Raw genomic sequence first — 19484 nt, 5'->3', positions numbered from 1 at the left:
TGATCTAACTTAAAAGATAGGATGGCTTACATCTCAATTTATACCCGCAACATTATTTTATTGCAAAATATTTGTTTATTATTTGATACAATTCTAACAGATGGCGCTGTGTTGAAAGTATCAACATTTCAAATAAGCTACAATTTAATGGCATTACCACCAAAAAAGCATGGCACCCTTGAATAGGTTACTACTATGTAATATAACTAAAACCTTAGCCACAGCAACGCTTGGCCGGTCTCCTAGTAAAATATATAATTTGCCCTCGGAACGTTCGCGAACTACAATGATGCGTTTCGCTTAATTGTAATTGGTCAACGGCATCTCTAGTCAACACACCGAATGGTGTGTTGACTAGAGATGCCGTGATTGCTCGTGATTGCTCCGTTTGACCAATCACGAGAAAGCGAAATGCGCCGTTTGTTGGGCATTGCAGCTCTTACCTTTTTTCCCACATTTAAGTATATACGTAAATCGCTCAAAACTTACGCGAACCAGAATTAAAACGTATACTTAGTTTTTTTTAGTATTAAAACTATAATATCTCTTGTGCCTATTTTATTTTTGAATTATAAAGTACTATTATTATAATTTATCGTTTGACATTTGTGAGTGAAAGTGCGAAGCGAGGTTTTAAAAGATACGATTTTATCTATAAAAGTGTTTTGCTGGATTTTTTTTAAGTTTTCTATAAGAGTGTTTAGTCTTCTGTTTCCTAATCGGGGCCGGATTTAGGGGAGGGCAACCGCTCCGGTACAGCACTGAAGCCTCCACAAAAGATACTTCAGAAAAAATATTGTTTTAAATTCCGGCTAGTAAACAACTTTATTTTTATATATTTTTATGTTTGTTAAATACTAAAAGAAGATTCTTTTAAGATTATTTTTGTGAAACCAAATAGATATTTGGTTTCACAAAAAATATTGAATGAAAAATCGATTGGAAATAATTTGGGGCCTCCGCTCCTTTGTTGTCTCAGGCCTCAAGGCCTCTTAATCCGGCCCCGTTCCTAGTTTTTACTATTTCTAAAAAAAAAAAAATCCTATTCCTTACACAGCCAGAGAATTACTTGTCCCGCTACTCTGTATAGGCAACAAATATGTCAATATTTATCAACCGGCCTTTTCATAACCTGAAAATGTATGTGCAACTGTCTGTCGACACGATTCATAGCAAGCACTTCAAACTTTAATAAAAAATGTGAGCCGTCACGGGACGCCTGGCAGATGTGAAACATCGACGTTATTTTGTAAAAGTAATATGCAGAAAAGAACAGATTGTGATAGGAACTAAATATGTCATAATATTAAAATATTACGATATTTTTTCCAGATAACGATGACTATTTATTGAATAAACATTTATTTTTAAGTGACTACTTAATTCGTTTAATCAGTGACTTAGAAATACACACAGCGTACAGACTACTGCATATAGACTGTTTATATATATGTCGTGGGCTTATCGTTAGATTGGCCAGATCGAGATATGCCCAGGCAGAACGTGATACTCCGGCACATCATGATCTGGCCATCCAACACAGGGCATATCGTTCAACACTTAACGTTTGGCGATTTGGCCAGAGATACTTTAGGCATATCGATTATGTAGGGTGTCCAAGGTTTTAGCAAATAAAAATAAAGTTAAGAATTAAAATGTTTATTAAAATTGAAAATAATTATTGTTATGAAGCTCTAACTTAACATTATTTTTTAAAATTCCGTGGCACATAGAATCACAGTTCTTTGGAGAGAAAATAACAAAACGCCTATTTGAGGCAAATAAAATATGTAAATAAACAGTAAGGTTTAATAAAATGTTAACACAGCCATCACGTAGAAAACGGCACGTACGAGCAACAGCTAGAATTAAATGAAAATGTTAAAAAATAATGAATAACATTAAAAATGAGTTATTTAAATAATAAAGTGTAACTAAATAATCAGACTCATTAATCAGTTGAAAACAAACTTATATTAATAGGAACGTCAAATAGTTTTTCAAAGAATAGTTACCTATTATTTGTTATTAAATATGACAAACATTAATAACATCGTCAAAAAATTCTAAAAATGGCACATTCAATCACAGCCCTTTGGTAATAAAATAAGATAACAAACCAAACGTTCGTAACATTTAAATACCTAAAAAATCTTTAGAAATAGGTAATACAACCCGACAACCGCCATGCAGAAAGAGAAATTAAATTAAAAAATGTTTATAAACATTAAATAGGTACCTACTTAAAAAATGTTCCTCAATCAGACTAACAACAGACTTAATCAGTTGAAAATAAACTTTGTATTGAATATTAAAGGAAAGTCAAATATTTTTTGAGATATCTATCATTTGTTGATGCATGATATACTTTGATGACATTTTGAAGTGCAGAGAACATTATTCTTATAACATGCACACCTTTTGGTGTGACATTGATTTCTGGCAGGCCTGCAGGAGCATTTCTGGAAACCTTGACCTCCAAACATGGACTGACATGTGACTGCATGACGCAATGTTATAAATGATTCAGAAATGTCTCCATTATAATCTTTGGCTGAAATTTGTAATTCTTGTCTCGGGAACCAGTTTTTTATTGTTCCAGAAGTAGTACCAATTTTAAATACACCATTCCTAATGTCAACAATTTTACCTGCGATGTTCTTGGTATCAAGTGGTCCACGATCAAATTTTGGAACATTTATCAAGACGCTATTACCAACTTCTAATAACGGAAGCTTTTTGACTGTTTGGACAATCATTTTTTCTGCAGCCCGTTTGGTACCTTTAAGAGTTTGTGCTCTTTCTTTTGCAATGTCTTGTTCTCTTTTGCATATGAAACATAAAATCTGAGACCCGTAACCTTCTTCACCGTCAGTGAGATCACATATAACGTGAACTGGTTTAAAGCACGATCTACAACTATGAGCTCCAGTTGTTTCTTTGGTACAAACCAAACAAATCTGCGTATTGCAGTCGGCTTTCTTAGTCGTTAGTGACGTGTCGCTACTGGCTGAAACCCCTTGAATTGAAACGACAAAAACATCTTTGCTAGTAGAAGCTCTGTTAACAGTTTGCAAAGCTAAATCTTCTATACAGGACGTATCATTTCTGGGTGAACAATTAGTTGCTTCAAGTTTTTGTTCGGCGGTTTCAATATTTTCTATTTTCAGATCTTGATTGGCAAGCGCCGTTGCCGAATTTACACTTGTTAGGACGTTCTGTACACTTAATGCTTTAGGAACATTTATTTCGGCCGAAACCATCTCAACATCAAGCGTTAGTGCTTTACTACTTAAGCCATCAACATTTGTCCCTTCAGGCAAGATTATCTCCATCGAGGTTGTCGTAATATTCTTCTTTTCAGTTTCAATAGATGAAATAACACTGTCTGCGATATTGGCAGGCGCCGGTGCCGCATTTATACATGTTGGGGCATCCTGTACACTTAATGCTTCAGAAATATTCACTTTGGCCGAAACCATCTCATCATCAAGCGTTAGTGCTTTACTACTTAAGCCATCAACATTTGTCCCTTCAGGCAAGATTATCTCCATCGAGGTTGTCGTAGTATTCTTCTTTTCAGTTTGAATAGATGAAATAACACTGTCCGGGATATTAGTACCTTTCAGTAATGTTTTGGGGTCAGAACCGAACAAGGCACGATAGGGTGATCTACCAATTATACGATGAAAAGATGAATTTTTATAATACTGTACGAAGTAGCAACCCACAGACCAATTAGCAGAATCATTATCTTTCATCCAACAACGCAACATGTTTTCTACGTCTTGGTTGCTACGTTCGACGCTTCCTTGCGTTTGAGGACGTCTAGGGCCTCCATGAACGATCTTGCATTCTGGCCACAACTGCACAAGTTCTTCAATGACATGAGCTGTAAACTCTTTCCCATTATCAGATTGTAAAATTAATGGTGCACCAAACTCCAAAAATATTTTAAATAGTTCAAACGCCACCTCCACAGCCCTCTTAGATTTCAATGGCCTCAAGTGTAGAAACTTGGTAGCATGGTCCTGATAATTCATTAACCACTTGTATTCCCCGTCCGGAGCTGATTGTAAATCAATAAGGTCTACCTGACCTCGTGAGTTGAAATCTGGTGATATAATTGGTTTTGTCACTATACCTTTTTTTGGCATGGAACGTTTCATTTCACACACTGCACACAATTTAATGTATATTTCTATAGCTTTTTTCGGTATGTGAAATTTGTTTTTAATACTATATATCATTTTTTCTCTGCCACCATGCCCAACAGCTTTGTGAACTTCTGTTAATATATCAAAATATTCATCTACGGCGACTATGCGCACTGTAGGATCATCGGCAGTTTTTCTTTTGAAAATTAAGTAATCTTTGTCAGAAGTTTCCATGACATCATATTTTGCACTCCAATAATAGTCCGAAGAGACCCGCTGCATGGTCACCCTACTTCTTTTTATTTGTTCAATAACCTAAAAAATAAAATGGAACTTTAGCGTACAAACATTAGTTACTTAATCAATCTAAGAATTTTAATACATAATGACATGAGAGAAACGCATCACCTACACATTATTATGCAAAAATAAACACTTGTTTATCAACTAAATACTAACCTCTAAAATACGTTGAGAAGTCCATGGTTTTTTTACATTGTGCGAAGAATCTTTATGTCCCTCATAGAAATCAAGTAACTGATGGTAATATTGTTCTTTAAATGCACTTTTTGTTTCGTTTTCACTGTTCATTTTGATAATATCAACACCACATTCACTTGTTTGTAACGCCGCCATCTTCCGCTCGCGTAAACAAAGCCGAGCGCGCGAAGACAGCGCCACTATCGGCGCGAAATGCAACTATTTCACGATCCGCCGTGTTGTTAGCTCGGAATATCGACAAATACGTTATTCTCGTCGATCTGCCCAACCTTTTACTTGGCGCATCGCGATATGCCCGGCCGAATCATAATGTGCCGGCGTTTCAAGAAGTGCCCGGGCATATCTCGATCTGGCCAATCTAACGATAAGCCCACGACACATATACCATCATATAGCGTGGCGCCACGGCATGCGTCGCCACGCCAGAAATCGGTTTTACGTGCGGCTATAGATGTTTCACATCAATAATTAAAGTTTGAAGTACAAAGAACTTAATATTCAACTTGTTCCGTAACCTCAATCCGTTACGTGCAATTAGTGTGTATGTACGAATAAAGGCCGCTTAATAAATAAAAAGATGCCGTAATAGTAAAGCTACGGAGTAAGTTTATAGCTTGAGATCATATTGATCATATAAGAGAGGCGTGACTCATTACCGGCAAACAAATGACATTAGCTCACGTTTTGTCACGTGACAAATTTTTATGACAATGGTCATAAAAATTTGTTTGGTGTTGGTTGGTATACCCCTGGTTATATTTAAACTTTGTACAATGCTTAGATGTAGAGAAAACAGTATTTTATTTAACGGCTAATATTTAACTGAATCAATAAAATTTTGTATTATATTTCGTTTTTCATTTCTCATGAAACCTTAAAAAATATCATTACGAAGTATGCACGCATGCATCCGTTAATCTGTCTTGTTATTTCGAAACATGAACTAATTAAAAGCAGGCCATTGTGTGACTCGAGCTGGTCGGCGGAGGTGTGACTAAAGAAACGTTTGAGTAAGTAATGTTTTAAAAATCAGCACAGGAAATTATTACAGGTCAACTCGATTGATTTGGTACAAAATAGGCTATTTGATAGTATCAAAAATAAATTGTTATTTATATTGTATAAAACGTGGCTTTAACAAGTGTTTTGGAGTAAAATAACTCGGAAATAATCAATTTATCACAAACAACATAATTAAAGGTTTTTCATTTTATACATCAGTCGGTTTCCTTACGATGTTTTCCTTTACCGTTCGAGCAAATGTTTAATGCGCACATAGAAAGAAAGTCCATTGGTGCACAGCCGGGGATCGAACCTACGACCTCAGGTATGAGAGTCGCACGCTGAAGCCACTAGGCTAACCTCTCAATTGCTCTCTACTAACTCAATTGTAAAGGATAAGAACCATTTAAATACTTAATAAGGTATAGGTCTGGATAAAAACACAATTAAGAAATAAAAATTGTTTATTAAAACGTTTGGTAAAACGATAAAAACTTAAAATTAAACTTTATCTTAAGAGTATTGAAGTGCGGAACAAGTGTACGAATGTTGAACTAGGCACAAATAATAAGTGAATAAATTGCTGAATTATCCAAATACATTCTCAAAAATAAAACAATAATGTCTAAAACTGATTAAGTATGAAATCAAAAATTAAATCTCGCATTTTGCGAGGAAATTACTGTAGAGGGTAACCCCGATAACAATTCTTAATTAAATACCAAATAACGTTCCGTTACACGGTTAAAAAGGAATCGCATAAAAGCATTTTTATCGTGCTCTTACTGAAGCAAGCATATTCTAACATATACGCTTTCATATTAGTAATATAATGATTACGGCTTAATGATTAATGATCCAACTGGACCGGTATGTCGGTGTCGATTTCTTCGTCTTCCAACTCCAATTCCTCGTCATCTATTTCAGCGACCTAAAAATATATTTGTGTAAGTTTTAAAAATTGAGGAGAGTGAAATTTTACGATGCGCGCACCGTGACACAAAATTAACAGAATGAAGTTGCCCACGGAAGATGCTACGGCTTTGGACATAATTTAATAACAACATTCGAATAATAATAGAATTTATGTTACACTTAATGTAAGAGAATAAGGGTCTGTTTCACAATGAATGGATAAAGTACCAAATAGCTATGCAACACATAAATTATTTAGAAGATAAATTGTGCTATTTGACATTCATCTGACTCATAGCTTTTGATGGACTTTATGTGACGAATAGCGCTATCTGACAGTCGTGAAACGCAACAATTGTGTTTATCCTATCAATAAGTAATAAATAGCTAATTTGGAACTTATGTAGAACTTATCCGTACATTGTGAAACAGACCCTTATAATAAATATTTATTTCTTTATTTTTTCAAATGTAAACTGAACTTTATTGACTATAATGACTCCTTTTCCAGTCTTTGATTATTTAATTGTAATTAATTATTTGCATGCAATCAAAAACTATTTTTAATAACGCACCCTTTTTTTTAACACAACGTAATTATTATTAATAAAATATGAGTATTTACTGGCGTCGAATTGATTTCGACATGATCCAAATGCAAATAGAAAAGTTTTCTTAGAGGTTTACGTAAATAATATATGTTTTTTTTACATGTTTACTTCGATATTTTTGAAGTTAAACTTGAAAAGAGAAGTTAGAATAAAGAGCGTTTGACAATTCTTGTTCGTTCTACACTTTAGTTATGTTTTATTTAAACCGCACATTATAAATCAAAGAGGAATAATTGGATTTTATTATGAATAAAAATTAGGGCTGGGCCTCAGATTTCTGTATAGGTTTCATCATGTTTTTTTATTAGGAAAGATCAGCCTTCTATGCTTGACACATGCTGTTTTCCTCACGATTTTCTTCATCTTACGAGTTAAATGCGCTCATAGAAAGTCCATTGTGAGTTGTGACCCGGGGTTCGAACCTACGACCTCAGGAAAGAGAGTACGCTGAAGCCTTACTCTTTCTCTTCTCTGCTCTCTTTTCCTTCAATACGTATAAACTTTTCGCCTTTTGTTTCGAATAAACTCAAAAAAGCTTTATGAATTATTTTAATAGAATTCTAGCATTGCTAGCACATTTATTTTAACTGTCGCCTGGAAGAGATCGCTTTTGCGTTTAAATAGCTTTACCTGGTACTGCTGATATTCGGATATTAAATCGAACATGTTGCTGGATGCCTCGGTGAACTCCATCTCGTCCATACCCTCGCCCGTGTACCAATGGAGGAAGGCCTGGAACCAATTTTAATATTGCAACATTTCAAATACGTCAAAATTTCGTTATGTCAAAAATTACGGCGTTTGACAGATCAACAATTGGTATATACAAATGAGCGTGTAATTCCAATAGGTAGTTTGAACAATTTGTATTGGATTTTTTTTGGTAATCATATTGTTTTTAATTCTTTCGTTAGTTATTCGAGACAGTGACAAATACAACAAATCAAAATCCATGAAAATCGGTCCAGCCGTTCTCGGGTTATGTGTTCGAACAAACGCTGTCTTTACTTTATAATGATTATTGATATAATCACTTTTAACAAGGTGTATAAATTTTTACTGTTTTATTAATTTTTAATTATATATTCGATGCATTCTCAGTTTAGTCTGTACTCTGTGATATTGTGCATGTACATACACATATATGATATACTAGCTGACCGGGCAAACGTCGTTTTGCCATGTATATCACTTAAAAAATAGGGGTTGATCGTAGAGAAGTGAAAATTAGAGGTTGTATGTATTTTTTAATGCTGTATCTTAAAAAAATAAAAACAAAAAAAATATCTAAAAATTCAAACAAAATAATTTAGGGGTGGACTGGACTACCCTTAACATTTAGGGGGATGAAAAATAGATGTTGTCCGATTCTCAGACATACCCAATAAGCACACAAAATTTCATGAGAATCGGTCGAGCCGTTTCGGAGGAGTATGGCAACGAAAACTGTGACACGAGAATTTTATATATTAGATTTCGTTCTTACCCGTCTTCTGAACATAGCAGTGAACTGCTCCAAGATTCGTTTGAATACCTCTTGAATGGCTGTAGTGTTTCCTATAAAGGTGGCGGCCATCTTTAATCCCTCTGGTGGTACGTCACAAACTGATACTTTCATATTGTTGGGAATCCATTCCACAAAGTAACTGAAAATTCATAAAAAACACTTTAGATCGAAGTTTTTCTCTTTTCTATTGCTTTGGTTTTTTTTTTGGTTTTTAATTGGTTGGAAGAGATAATTTATTGGCGATAAGCTCGCGCATGGAATTAGCTTTATTAACTTTTTTATGCAAATAGGTTTAAATAAAATGTATACAAATTAATTGATTGATTGATCTCTTAAATTAATATAATCCGGCTCGAAGGACCACAAAACGTATTCTCTTCTTGTAAATACCTGGAGTTCTTATTCTGAATGGCCAAAATCTGTTCATCCACCTCCCTCATGGACATGATACCTCTGAACATGGTGGCCACGGTCAGATAACGACCGTGACGAGGATCACACGCTGTCATCATATTACCCGGGTTGAACATCTAAAATAATTTTTCGACTCTTTTAAAACGTAAACATTTTTTATAAATATCGGGAAATTTTTTGACAGAATTTTTTTTTTGTTTTAAAAGTTATTTCGCGTAGAAGTCAGTTTCATGTTTTTATTAGGATATAATCGTTTGAATTCAATAATACTCATATTTGGGCGTTCGTCTATTTAGGTTTCTAAGCACTTGTGTGTTTGTTCCCAAATGTATAGGAATCCAAAAGTAAGACTTTCCTGATTTTTGATTTGAATCAGATATATTTTAATGTCCGTAGCAGTCGCAGGTTCAAGATTGGTACTTGGTACTACTATTTCTAGGTTAAGGTATTTGAAATTGGTTTAACTTCTATAAATTACTTTTATTGCTTTTACGGCTGGAGTATTTAAAATAACCAAGCTAATAAACACCCTGTACAGTTGTAAAATAAAAAATTGCACATAAGGAGGTTTTCTCGTTCAGATAATTAATGATACCTCACCTGCGACAATAGTTCCGCAACATTCTGCGCTCTGAAGTTGAATGCATTCCTCGCTGTGAGGGGTGCGAAGCCTAAAAATAAATAATTATAATAATAATCATATTTTTTTTAAATACAGTGTAAATTTCTTTTTTCGTTATAGAGAGATTTGCGTTATAATGAATAACGTTAAAAAGAGTTTACACTGTGTTATTAAAAATTGATTTTTGCTTCAGTTACTGCCTATAATCTGTAACCATTTGGCTGTTTCAAGTTCTGAACCCATCGAATTCGATTCAAACAAATGCTTAATCATAGACTTTACTGGGAATCGGTCCAATTTGCATATAGTGGCGCTACATGTTTAGGTCTCGGCTTCAGATTTCTGTACCTTTACTTCTAATAGGCAAATAGGTGATCAGCCTTCTGTGCCTGACACACAACTTTTGGATCATGCCTCAAACGTTTCCTCACGACGTTTTCCTTTACGTTATGAGCGAGTTAAACGCGACCACAATGCTGAATTTCACGGCTGTGCGTCAGTAGCATTTTTCATTCTACGTAAATAACAGACACCGTCGGCTGATCACTAAAAAAACATACAGAAATCCGAGGCAAAGACCTAGAGGTTACAACGCCCTTTTATTAAATGTAGTTTACTCACCCGGCATGAAGAAATGAAGTCGCGGGAATGGAACCATATTGACAGCCAATTTTCGCAAATCAGCGTTCAATTGACCCGGGAAACGAAGACTTGTAGTCACACCCGACATTGTGTACTAAAATATGGATTTAATACATTTTTATTTTATTTTATTCCATATCATTATTCTGTCTTTATAGTTATTACTAATTTGATAGAACGACACAATATTTATACGCACACCAATTAACCTAGATAAAAAACATTTAAAAAAATATATTTATATACCTAAATCTTATAACTAATAATATAGGAAGCAACTCTTGTGAACTTAGTGTACAAACAAATAGGTCTACCTTAACAGAAATTCTATTTATTATATTGTTAGCGGACTAACGCCATCTTGTAGCAGAAACCTATATAAAGCGTGGCAACACCGGCGTTGACTCACTTTTATTTCGAGTCTTCGTGCGGTCGGACTTGTTACTAACCTAACCTCAGTAGATTTTAAAAGTCTGAAGTACCTACACGTTCTAATATTTTGTGCTAACTAATAATATGTATTGCTCGCGTGAGTGGTGCTTCGCTAACCAAGTTGGAATGTGCGCGCGGTACATCCAAAAGTTGAGACTTCCGCCTCAGGTTTCTACTTGGTACCTGTAGACTCAATCTCTCCATGATATCCAGATTATGAACCCGACCCGTAAGTATCTTAAATATATACACTGACAAAGGTAGCTCTCTTCTGAGGCGTAGCTGGTTATAACCCACCATAACCAATAAGAATAATAAGAAGTATTTCCGAACCAATTCGACTTAGTGTCCTTCAAGAAAAGAGCGTACCAATTCTTGAAAGGCCGGCAACGCACTTGCGAGCCTTCTGGCATTGTGAGTGTCCATGGACGGCGGTATCACTTAACATCAGGTGAGCCTCCTGCCCGTTTGCCTCCTATTACATTAAAAAAAAAAAAAACCCAGAACAAACAAGGTCGGGTACATAAACGGATACACTCCATACAGTCTCTTGTAGAGGTAACGGGTGAATTTATTTTGTACTCGCTCTAACATGAGACTGTATTTAGCCTCATATTTATTTTTATTTTTTTTTATTGAGAAAAAACTTGCCAACGCTTGGCACACTGAGACATTGGTAAAAACAAACACAAAATACAATTTTTAATGTAACAAGCACTTAGGCAAACATGACATACATATAGAGATCATAAAGAGATTATTAAACAAAACAAACATTAGAAAACAAAAAAAACAAAACAATTACTTATCAAAGAAAAAATTCTAATTACAAAAAACTAAACAAAAATCCATTTTATACTGTGAGGTAACTATGTATATCCACCTAGCTCGTTTATAAGAATGCTTAATCTGGACATCGGTGAGCTTTGACCAAAGCGCGTTCTACGGAAAGGAGGGGCAAATGGAACAATGGGATGCCGGGGTATCGAGAGGGTACACGAATATGGAAATTATAGAATCTATTGACAAAGAGTCATCTGGAGAGGGTTGGAGGATTTCATCAGGGGTCCATTTCAACTGCGACTAACATATTACTACTATCATTTATCTATAAGTAAATTCTAACAATATTTGAAATCATTCGTGCTTCTCTCGACTAAGAGTCGAAGGGTAGAACGTCAAAAATAAATCTAGTTTCTGGAGCTCAAACCATTTCTTCTGCAATTTTGAACTGCGCTCAAGACATTGGGACTTCAAATACGATTTAGAATATGGATCTTAATTGGACCTAAGTGATAACTCAAGGATATAATAATGTATTATATTTAAAATAATATACAGTATACATAATATATAATGCCATCCTCCAGTAATGGAGAGGCACTAAAAGAAGAAGAAGATAACTCAAGGCTGATATTGGGAGAAGGGTAATTACTCTTAGATCTAATAATACCGAACAAATTTAATGAGTTAACTATTGACATTGATATGTTCGCCACAACGCTTAAACACAAAATTATTTCGATCATGATGAATGGAAGTACGTTTATAACCTTTCATTGTCAACTAATTAAATTCTGTTTTTTCTTTTTTGTTTTACAACCTACATATTTGGAATGTTAACCTTCTTTTTTTATATAAAAAAAACTATATGTGAAGATTTTTAATTGGCCCATTAATGTTATTATATATATATATATACTAGCTGACCGGGCAAACGTCGTTTTGCCATGTATATCATTTATAATAAAAAAATAGGGGTTGATCGTAGAGGGGTGAAAGTTAGGGGTTGTAGGTACGTATTTTTTAATCCTGTAGGTATCATAAAAAAAAATACAGAAAAAATATCTAAAAATATAAAAAAATATTTAGGGGTGGACTACCCTTAACATTTAGGGGGATGAAAAATAGATGTCCGATTCTCAGACATACCCAATATGCACACAAAATTTCATGACACGAGAATTTTATGTATTAGATATACATCTATTTCTGTATTGTGCTGTAAATCTTCTGAATAAATAAAATAGAGTAATAATTGACTTACCGATATCAAATGATTGAGATCTCCATACGTCGGACTGCTCAATCTCAAAGTCCTGAAGCAGATGTTGTAGAGAGCTTCATTGTCGATACAGAACGTCATATCCGTGTTCTCAACCAGTTGGTGTACGGAGAGAGTCGCGTTGTATGGCTCTAGGACCACTTCGGAAACCTTTAAATAGATTTTGTTAGCTTTAAAATAGTGACACTAGGCAAATAGGAAGGTTCTAGTATTGAACCCTGTGGGACCACTTAAGAGTGAACGTGTGGTAGTGGATCCTACTAACTAGCAAAGGAAGTGTAAACCCAACTCAACAGTCCCTTTTTCAAGTCAGTGGCTCAGGACTGCGCGGGCGAGTTTTCACCTCGTTAAAACGCTAGCAACAGATGGTGATGGATGGTGGATGTGTTTTTGAAGTCCTATTACCTATTTGAATGGAGGATGTCTGCCTGGTCGATGCTGTTATTGTTTGGTAGCGACATGAATTGAATTTATTATTATTTATAAAAATCTTTCTATAGATGAAGATTTATTATTTATTTAGACTTTGTAGCGAATCGTAGATACGCCCTTAAATGTAAATACTATTTTGTGTAGTATTTTCTACAATATTTTAATGTATGTGGCAACATAAATACCGGTTGTTAAGAAAAGAAGAAAATAAACGTCACTCAGAACAGACTTTAGACAAGTGAGATATATGTTTTTTTCCATGAGCGTTTCTATAAGAATATAAATTAATTACTCTTGTTTGTGAAGAATAAACCAATTAACAAAGATAAATATGGATTGTGATTTATTACAAGATAGAACATCCCATAACTTCCTTACCTTAAACATACATAAGAAACAGTATACATAAATTCTTAGGCGATGAACGGCCTTCTTTCAGACAAGTATGTAATTTTCCATACTTAACTATTACAAGTAATACTAGAATTATACACTGCTATACTAAAATCTCAAAAAAGTAAATGCTAATCTTATAGTTATGATATGTAGCTAGTTACAAGGTAGAAGAGAAATTCTCAAGAAGAAGATTCTTAAATGAATGTACAGACAAAGCTTGTCTGATTTCATGAGGTAAGGAGTTCCAAACCAGAATACTTTGCACCATAAATGAGTGATATAATTCAGTTTTATAAGTAGGAGTTTCAAGAATTAGATTATCATGGGAACGGAAATCAAAATTACCAGAAGAAAGAAACATAAAATTTTGCTTATTTAGGAGGGAAGATGCAATTATTTGTTTGAACTCTGAACTCTTGTTTCCTGAATTATTCTATCTTTATACAATTGATGCGACAAAACAAATTTGGAAAAAAACACCTACCTCTTTAAATTATTAAAACTAGCAAGACAGAATCCTAACAAAAAATATTGCAATAGTTAGGTACATGGTCTTCACGTATAATTATTATCAACGAAATGTATACAAAATATTGTAAAAACTAATTTAAAGAGTAAATATGGAGTTTCTTGCCCAAATATGAAACTACCTTTAACAAAGGGCAACTAGTAATTTTTTAAATATTTATAACTTGTAATTTTGACTTTCAAAAGTGCCTTCCTAATTGAAGTAAATGATTTGACATTGACTTTATTAATAACGGAGTTTGAACATGATGAAAAACTATTGTTCTCCAAATTTGTTTTTGGGTGAAATGATATTTATTTCAAATTCAAATTCAAAAATCATTTATTCACGTAGGTAACACAATGTACACTTGTGATTCGTCATTAAAGAAATAAATATTAATGCTTCTAATTTTACATTTACTGCCAGTTCTCAAATCAAGGGCGTAGAACGGAAGAGAAGAACTGGCAATAAACTCTCCGCCACTCTTTTTAATCGCCATGTTTTTTTTTTTTTTTACACAACGTTTGTAAGGAGGAGGATTTAATAACGAATATAATAATGTGATAGTGTATTAATGTAGTAAATAGTGATGTCATAATTTAATGTTTCATTAAAAAAGTTTTCCCTTATTTAATGATAACTTTTCTCTCTGTTCTCTCTATCGGATTATATATAATGTATGGGACTTACCCAAACACTAAATATTATTACTTACCTTTGGCGATGGTACAACACTGAAGGTGGTCATGATCCTATCAGGGAATTCCTCTCGTATCTTGCTGAGGAGTAGAGTTCCCATACCAGAGCCAGTTCCTCCACCCAACGAGTGGGCGAGCTGGAAACCTGCAACCATTCAAATCAAAAAGGTATAAATAAAATATAAAGGTGAATTGGCTGACTGGCCAATGGTGAGGTCAATGGCCAATAAAGTAGAATAGTTTGAGTTAAATTAATATAATAATCCAAGGGCGCTACAACCCTATATGGTTCTTGACCTCAGATTGCATGCTATGATCATTTTTATTTCAGCGACGAGTAGGTGATTAGCCTTTTGTCTGACATATAGATTTTAGGATTTGAGACAAGCCGGTTTCCTCACTGTTTTCCTTCACCGTAGAGTGTTAAATACGCACATAGAAAGTCCATTGGTGAACAGCCGGGGATCGAATCTACAACCTAAGTTCATACAATTGATTCATAGGGTAAAGGTAATCAAACCCAAAAACTATATGTACAGGCACAGGAGGCACATATAAAAATGCAATCTGAAGCTAATATTCTAAGACGTGTAATAGGAGATATATATATTTTTCAGAAAGAAAATAATAATTGGGTAATATATATCCTTCCTCCAACTCTGATTTTGTTCCTTTTCGAGTACTCTTGGGCCGGTAGATAGTAACGGTGACCCCAGAGCTGGTGCTTTCCTCAACGAATAAGTATCGCAATACAGCAAGGAAATGCCAGCATTAAAGGTACACTGCCACAGGGACCAAACTTTTTTAATTTGTTTTAGTTTTATATATGTTTAATTATTACTATGTAGGTTAAGAATATTGCCTCTATTAAGAGAGCGGGGAGAATAACGACCTGCACTTTCTTTCTATGGTGTCTAAGGCTTCTAGAGACAATTATGGGCACTCTTTACTGAAGGCAATGCAAAGTGACCGGACTTCAAAAGGGTGTTAGTGTTTGGCCTGATAATAAAAGTTTAGTTTATGTATGTTAAGAAGATTATTCTAATAAAATAATTAAAAATAAATATTCTACTAATTAAAAGAATATTCAGAATTATTTTTATATTCAAATTACCTTGGAGACAGTCGCATCCTTCAGCTTCCTTCCTGATGACATCAAGCACAGAATCGACTAATTCAGCACCTTCTGTATAGTGTCCTTTGGCCCAGTTGTTACCTATCAATAAATATAAAACAAATGTATCAATTTTCATATTATTTACATAGAAAATTAATTGCGAAGTATGTCGCAAAATCTTTAACACCAATTCCAGTATTTATATTTATTCCTTTAACTTTGAGGACGGATTATAAGGAGGGATTTTTTTTTAAACTTAGGTTTTTATTCCGGTAAAGCAAACAGTCTCTATAGCACAGCCTAATGTTTCTTATGTTGGTACATATGTACATAAAACGTAGGTTAACTTCAATAACATATTAAGGCGAAACAAAATGTGGGCAGCTAGTAAATTAATCTTTATTTAAATTATTATGAAAATTGTTTTTGTATCAGTGCGACCTATATGTTGCGTGTGTTTCGTTTCGTATGTGTATGTATGTGTGTTCATGTATTTTGAAATCACTTATTCCATAGGGAATGTATGTTTCATAATTTTCGTGAGAGATATGGAATTCATTTCTGGAGTATGAATAAGGAATAAATAAGAAAAAATAATTATATGGCTAATCTATTTAGATTCAATTATACATTGGGTTTTAATTAAAAGCAGCACTATTATATAATATAAGAATAAAAGAAGATTTTTTTTTTACCTGCCCCACTCTGACCAAAGACAAAGTTGTCCGGTCGGAATAGCTGTCCGTAAGGCCCAGAACGGACAGAGTCCATGGTACCTGGCTCCAGGTCAACCAGCACAGCGCGAGGGACGTACTTGCCTGAAAATAATTTTACTAATACACTAGCGGTCTTCACCTGTTAATCCTAATACAGTCACAGACTCTTTTTGCTCAATATAATATGTGTATTTGTGTAATTTAACACATATGCACAGAAGAATATAACTTATTTAAATGTTACATGGTAAAAACTTAACATTTGAAAGTTGCGTTTTGTATTCTTAAAATTATGAATGTTTAATCTAAAGCCACAATCCGTATAGGTTCTATAACTACCAATAAATAATCAGAAATGGTTCTTTAAAACCTTGCCAGCCAATTGACCTGCATTTTTTCATCTCTATCTCTAAACGAACTGGAAGTATATATTATTTGATTGATATAGATTAGGCATTTTGATTAAAAAAAAAATTTACAAAAAAATTTATTCGTTCATTCAAATAATGAATAATGTAAATAATAATTACTGTCGCTCGTACCTATCACCTTAACATTGTAAACTAATTATTATAATGAATGTCGACGCTTGGTTGGATGGAGAAATTGTGAACTTGTTGTATTTTTTTAAATAAATAAATATAATTTAATATTTATTATTGAATAATGTTTTTGTTTCTAATAATATCTTACCACTTGATGCCTCATTGTAGTATACATTCAGACGGTCTTTGAGAATGTGATGCGTCCCATGGTACATTCCATCTGGACCAATTGCGTGTTCACGGGAGATGACTTCCCAAAACTGAAATTGACAAAAACCTTCATGAACGAAATTGTATAATTATATTGAAATTGTCGATAAAACTCTAGTAGTCATGGGATTTGAGGCAGTGTTCAATTTTGCGTCATTACGTGTCTTTTAAACACATTCTTAATACGACAGTTAAAAGTATAGGTATAATTTTCGTAAAATAACCCAAAAATTAATTATATTAGTTCTCATACCTGCCGCTTTCCTACTATTATGATACAATACAGCGTAAAATATGATTATTTAATTTAAGTAAAGAAACCGACTTTAAATATCTGTAAAAATGGCAAGATATAACTTTATTACTATTTGTCATGCCTATAATTATTATCGGCCCCGGCGTTTTTGTTTGACTACCACGAAAACGTCTATTTTTCGTAATAAGGCGAAAGTTCTGGTGTATCGTAAGCATAGCGAAAAGAATTTGGTTGGAAAATAGAAGATTTTCATTCAGGACCCAATTTCCAATTTAAATTAATTTCTATTTATATATTTCTAAAATATCATATACAAACCCCGGTTCAGTCCCCCACTAACCTTACCCCTCAAATTGCAGTTATATATTGCTTCGTTAATTACTTGACAAGTTTGTATGTAACTATGAATAAATAGAAACATTTATATTTGTTTCTATTTATTTTCTACATTGGGTTCGATATAAACTACTATGAGTTGTTCAAACACTTCACTTATGCTTAAATCAATATTTTCTATATTGAGGTTAAGAGCCACTTAGTCAAGATTTGGTTAATTAGGTATAAAGCAACCAGGGTTTGAAGACGCAATAATTATATATAATACTTAATTACTTACTTTAGATCCAATTTGGTTTCCGCACTGGCCGGCTTGAACGTGCACGATTTCACGCATTTTAACAAATTCAAAAATTCACGAACAACACTGAATAAAACTAAACTATAGTTATGCTCATTGCCTAGTATTGTGGCTTCGATATCAAATTCTGAAAATTCTTATCACTGATGATTTTCGATAAGGTGATAACACCACCGGGGTTATAAACCTCAAGTTTTGTACTAAGTGTTCGGTTGGAGAGGTCTTTATAAAATGGACGCTCTAATAAGGCGTGGTGGACGTAACGAACGCATTCGATATTTGTCTAGATTATCCGATTATTAATTATATGAAAATTCAATTTTGATTGCTGCCGGTGTAACCTTGAAATTTAGTAAAAATGTTATATAATAATATATTGATTACTTTTTATAAATTACTATTGCTACATATTTCGTACAATTATTAATATCATGTGTAACTACGAAGTTATCAATGAAAAGTTAACCTTCAAAATTATTAGACTCATAAAATTGTATATTAGCGATAGCGGATATATAAAAGATAAAGCAAGCCGAAAACGGATCTTTTTTAATTAAATATGACTTTGAAGACTTTTTTAATTCCTTGAACATTTATTATCCATTATTTCTTATTCTGCAATATTCAGTAAGGTAAAAATTTTCATTGATCGATTAATTTTGTTGTTTAAAATGAATTGAACATTGACGGTAATCAGTATTCAGTGTACACTATACACTAGTACAGATGAAATAGATAATAGAATTAAATAGCTCAGATTAACGAACAAATCTTTGTTCTATAATCTGAGTTAAACAGTTTAAATTATGACCATAACCGTAAGGCCTCCACAACCAGCACCAAATAGTTTGCACTTAAAACTTGTATTTATTAATCGCGTAAACTCGTGCTTTTTAAAATAAATTTTCTGTTTTAAGATATCGTAAAACTTTCTTAATTAACTCGTCTAAAATTACGTACGTGTTCTAATAATAACCTTAATCGTAGTTTGACTTTTTTCATGTTAACAATTAACATTCATAAAATTTCAATTACTACGTCTGGGCTCTGCTTCTTGTCACAACCTTGACAATGTCAATCTAAATCTGTCAAGTGTCG

General features: G+C 33.6%; 2 protein-coding genes across 5 annotated transcripts; both read right to left on the bottom strand.

Moving 5' to 3' along the window:
- Positions 1-2136: 2136 nt before the first annotated feature.
- LOC125061543 (SCAN domain-containing protein 3-like) lies at positions 2137-4960 on the bottom strand. Its single transcript, XM_047667017.1, has 3 exons — positions 4617-4960; positions 2651-4472; positions 2137-2144 (listed from the first exon to the last, which is right to left on the bottom strand). Exons 1-3 carry the CDS (start codon positions 4791-4793, stop codon positions 2137-2139), a joined length of 2007 nt encoding a protein of 668 aa, XP_047522973.1. The 5' UTR covers positions 4794-4960.
- Positions 4961-6106: 1146 nt separating this feature from the next.
- LOC125061308 (tubulin beta chain-like) lies at positions 6107-19457 on the bottom strand. 4 transcript variants are annotated; one of them, XM_047666687.1, is made up of 13 exons: positions 19347-19457; positions 18366-18513; positions 17432-17543; positions 16718-16840; positions 16020-16121; positions 14923-15050; positions 12851-13018; positions 10351-10465; positions 9708-9778; positions 9084-9223; positions 8673-8832; positions 7817-7918; positions 6107-6591 (listed from the first exon to the last, which is right to left on the bottom strand). In XM_047666687.1, exons 2-13 carry the CDS (start codon positions 18420-18422, stop codon positions 6511-6513), a joined length of 1359 nt encoding a protein of 452 aa, XP_047522643.1. In that variant the 5' UTR covers positions 18423-18513; positions 19347-19457; the 3' UTR covers positions 6107-6510. The 4 variants fall into 4 exon arrangements, with proteins under 4 accessions (XP_047522643.1, XP_047522646.1, XP_047522644.1 ...); XM_047666690.1 differs by having other exon boundaries at positions 19363-19379; XM_047666688.1 differs by lacking the exon at positions 19347-19457 and adding an exon at positions 19198-19330.
- Positions 19458-19484: the final 27 nt, after the last annotated feature.

The sequence above is a fragment of the Pieris napi genome, chromosome 23 (assembly GCF_905475465.1).
Source record: "Pieris napi chromosome 23, ilPieNapi1.2, whole genome shotgun sequence".
Lineage (NCBI taxonomy): Eukaryota > Metazoa > Arthropoda > Insecta > Lepidoptera > Pieridae > Pieris > Pieris napi.
Note: the sequence above shows the minus strand (reverse complement) of the source record. Positions and strands in the feature narration are given on the sequence as shown.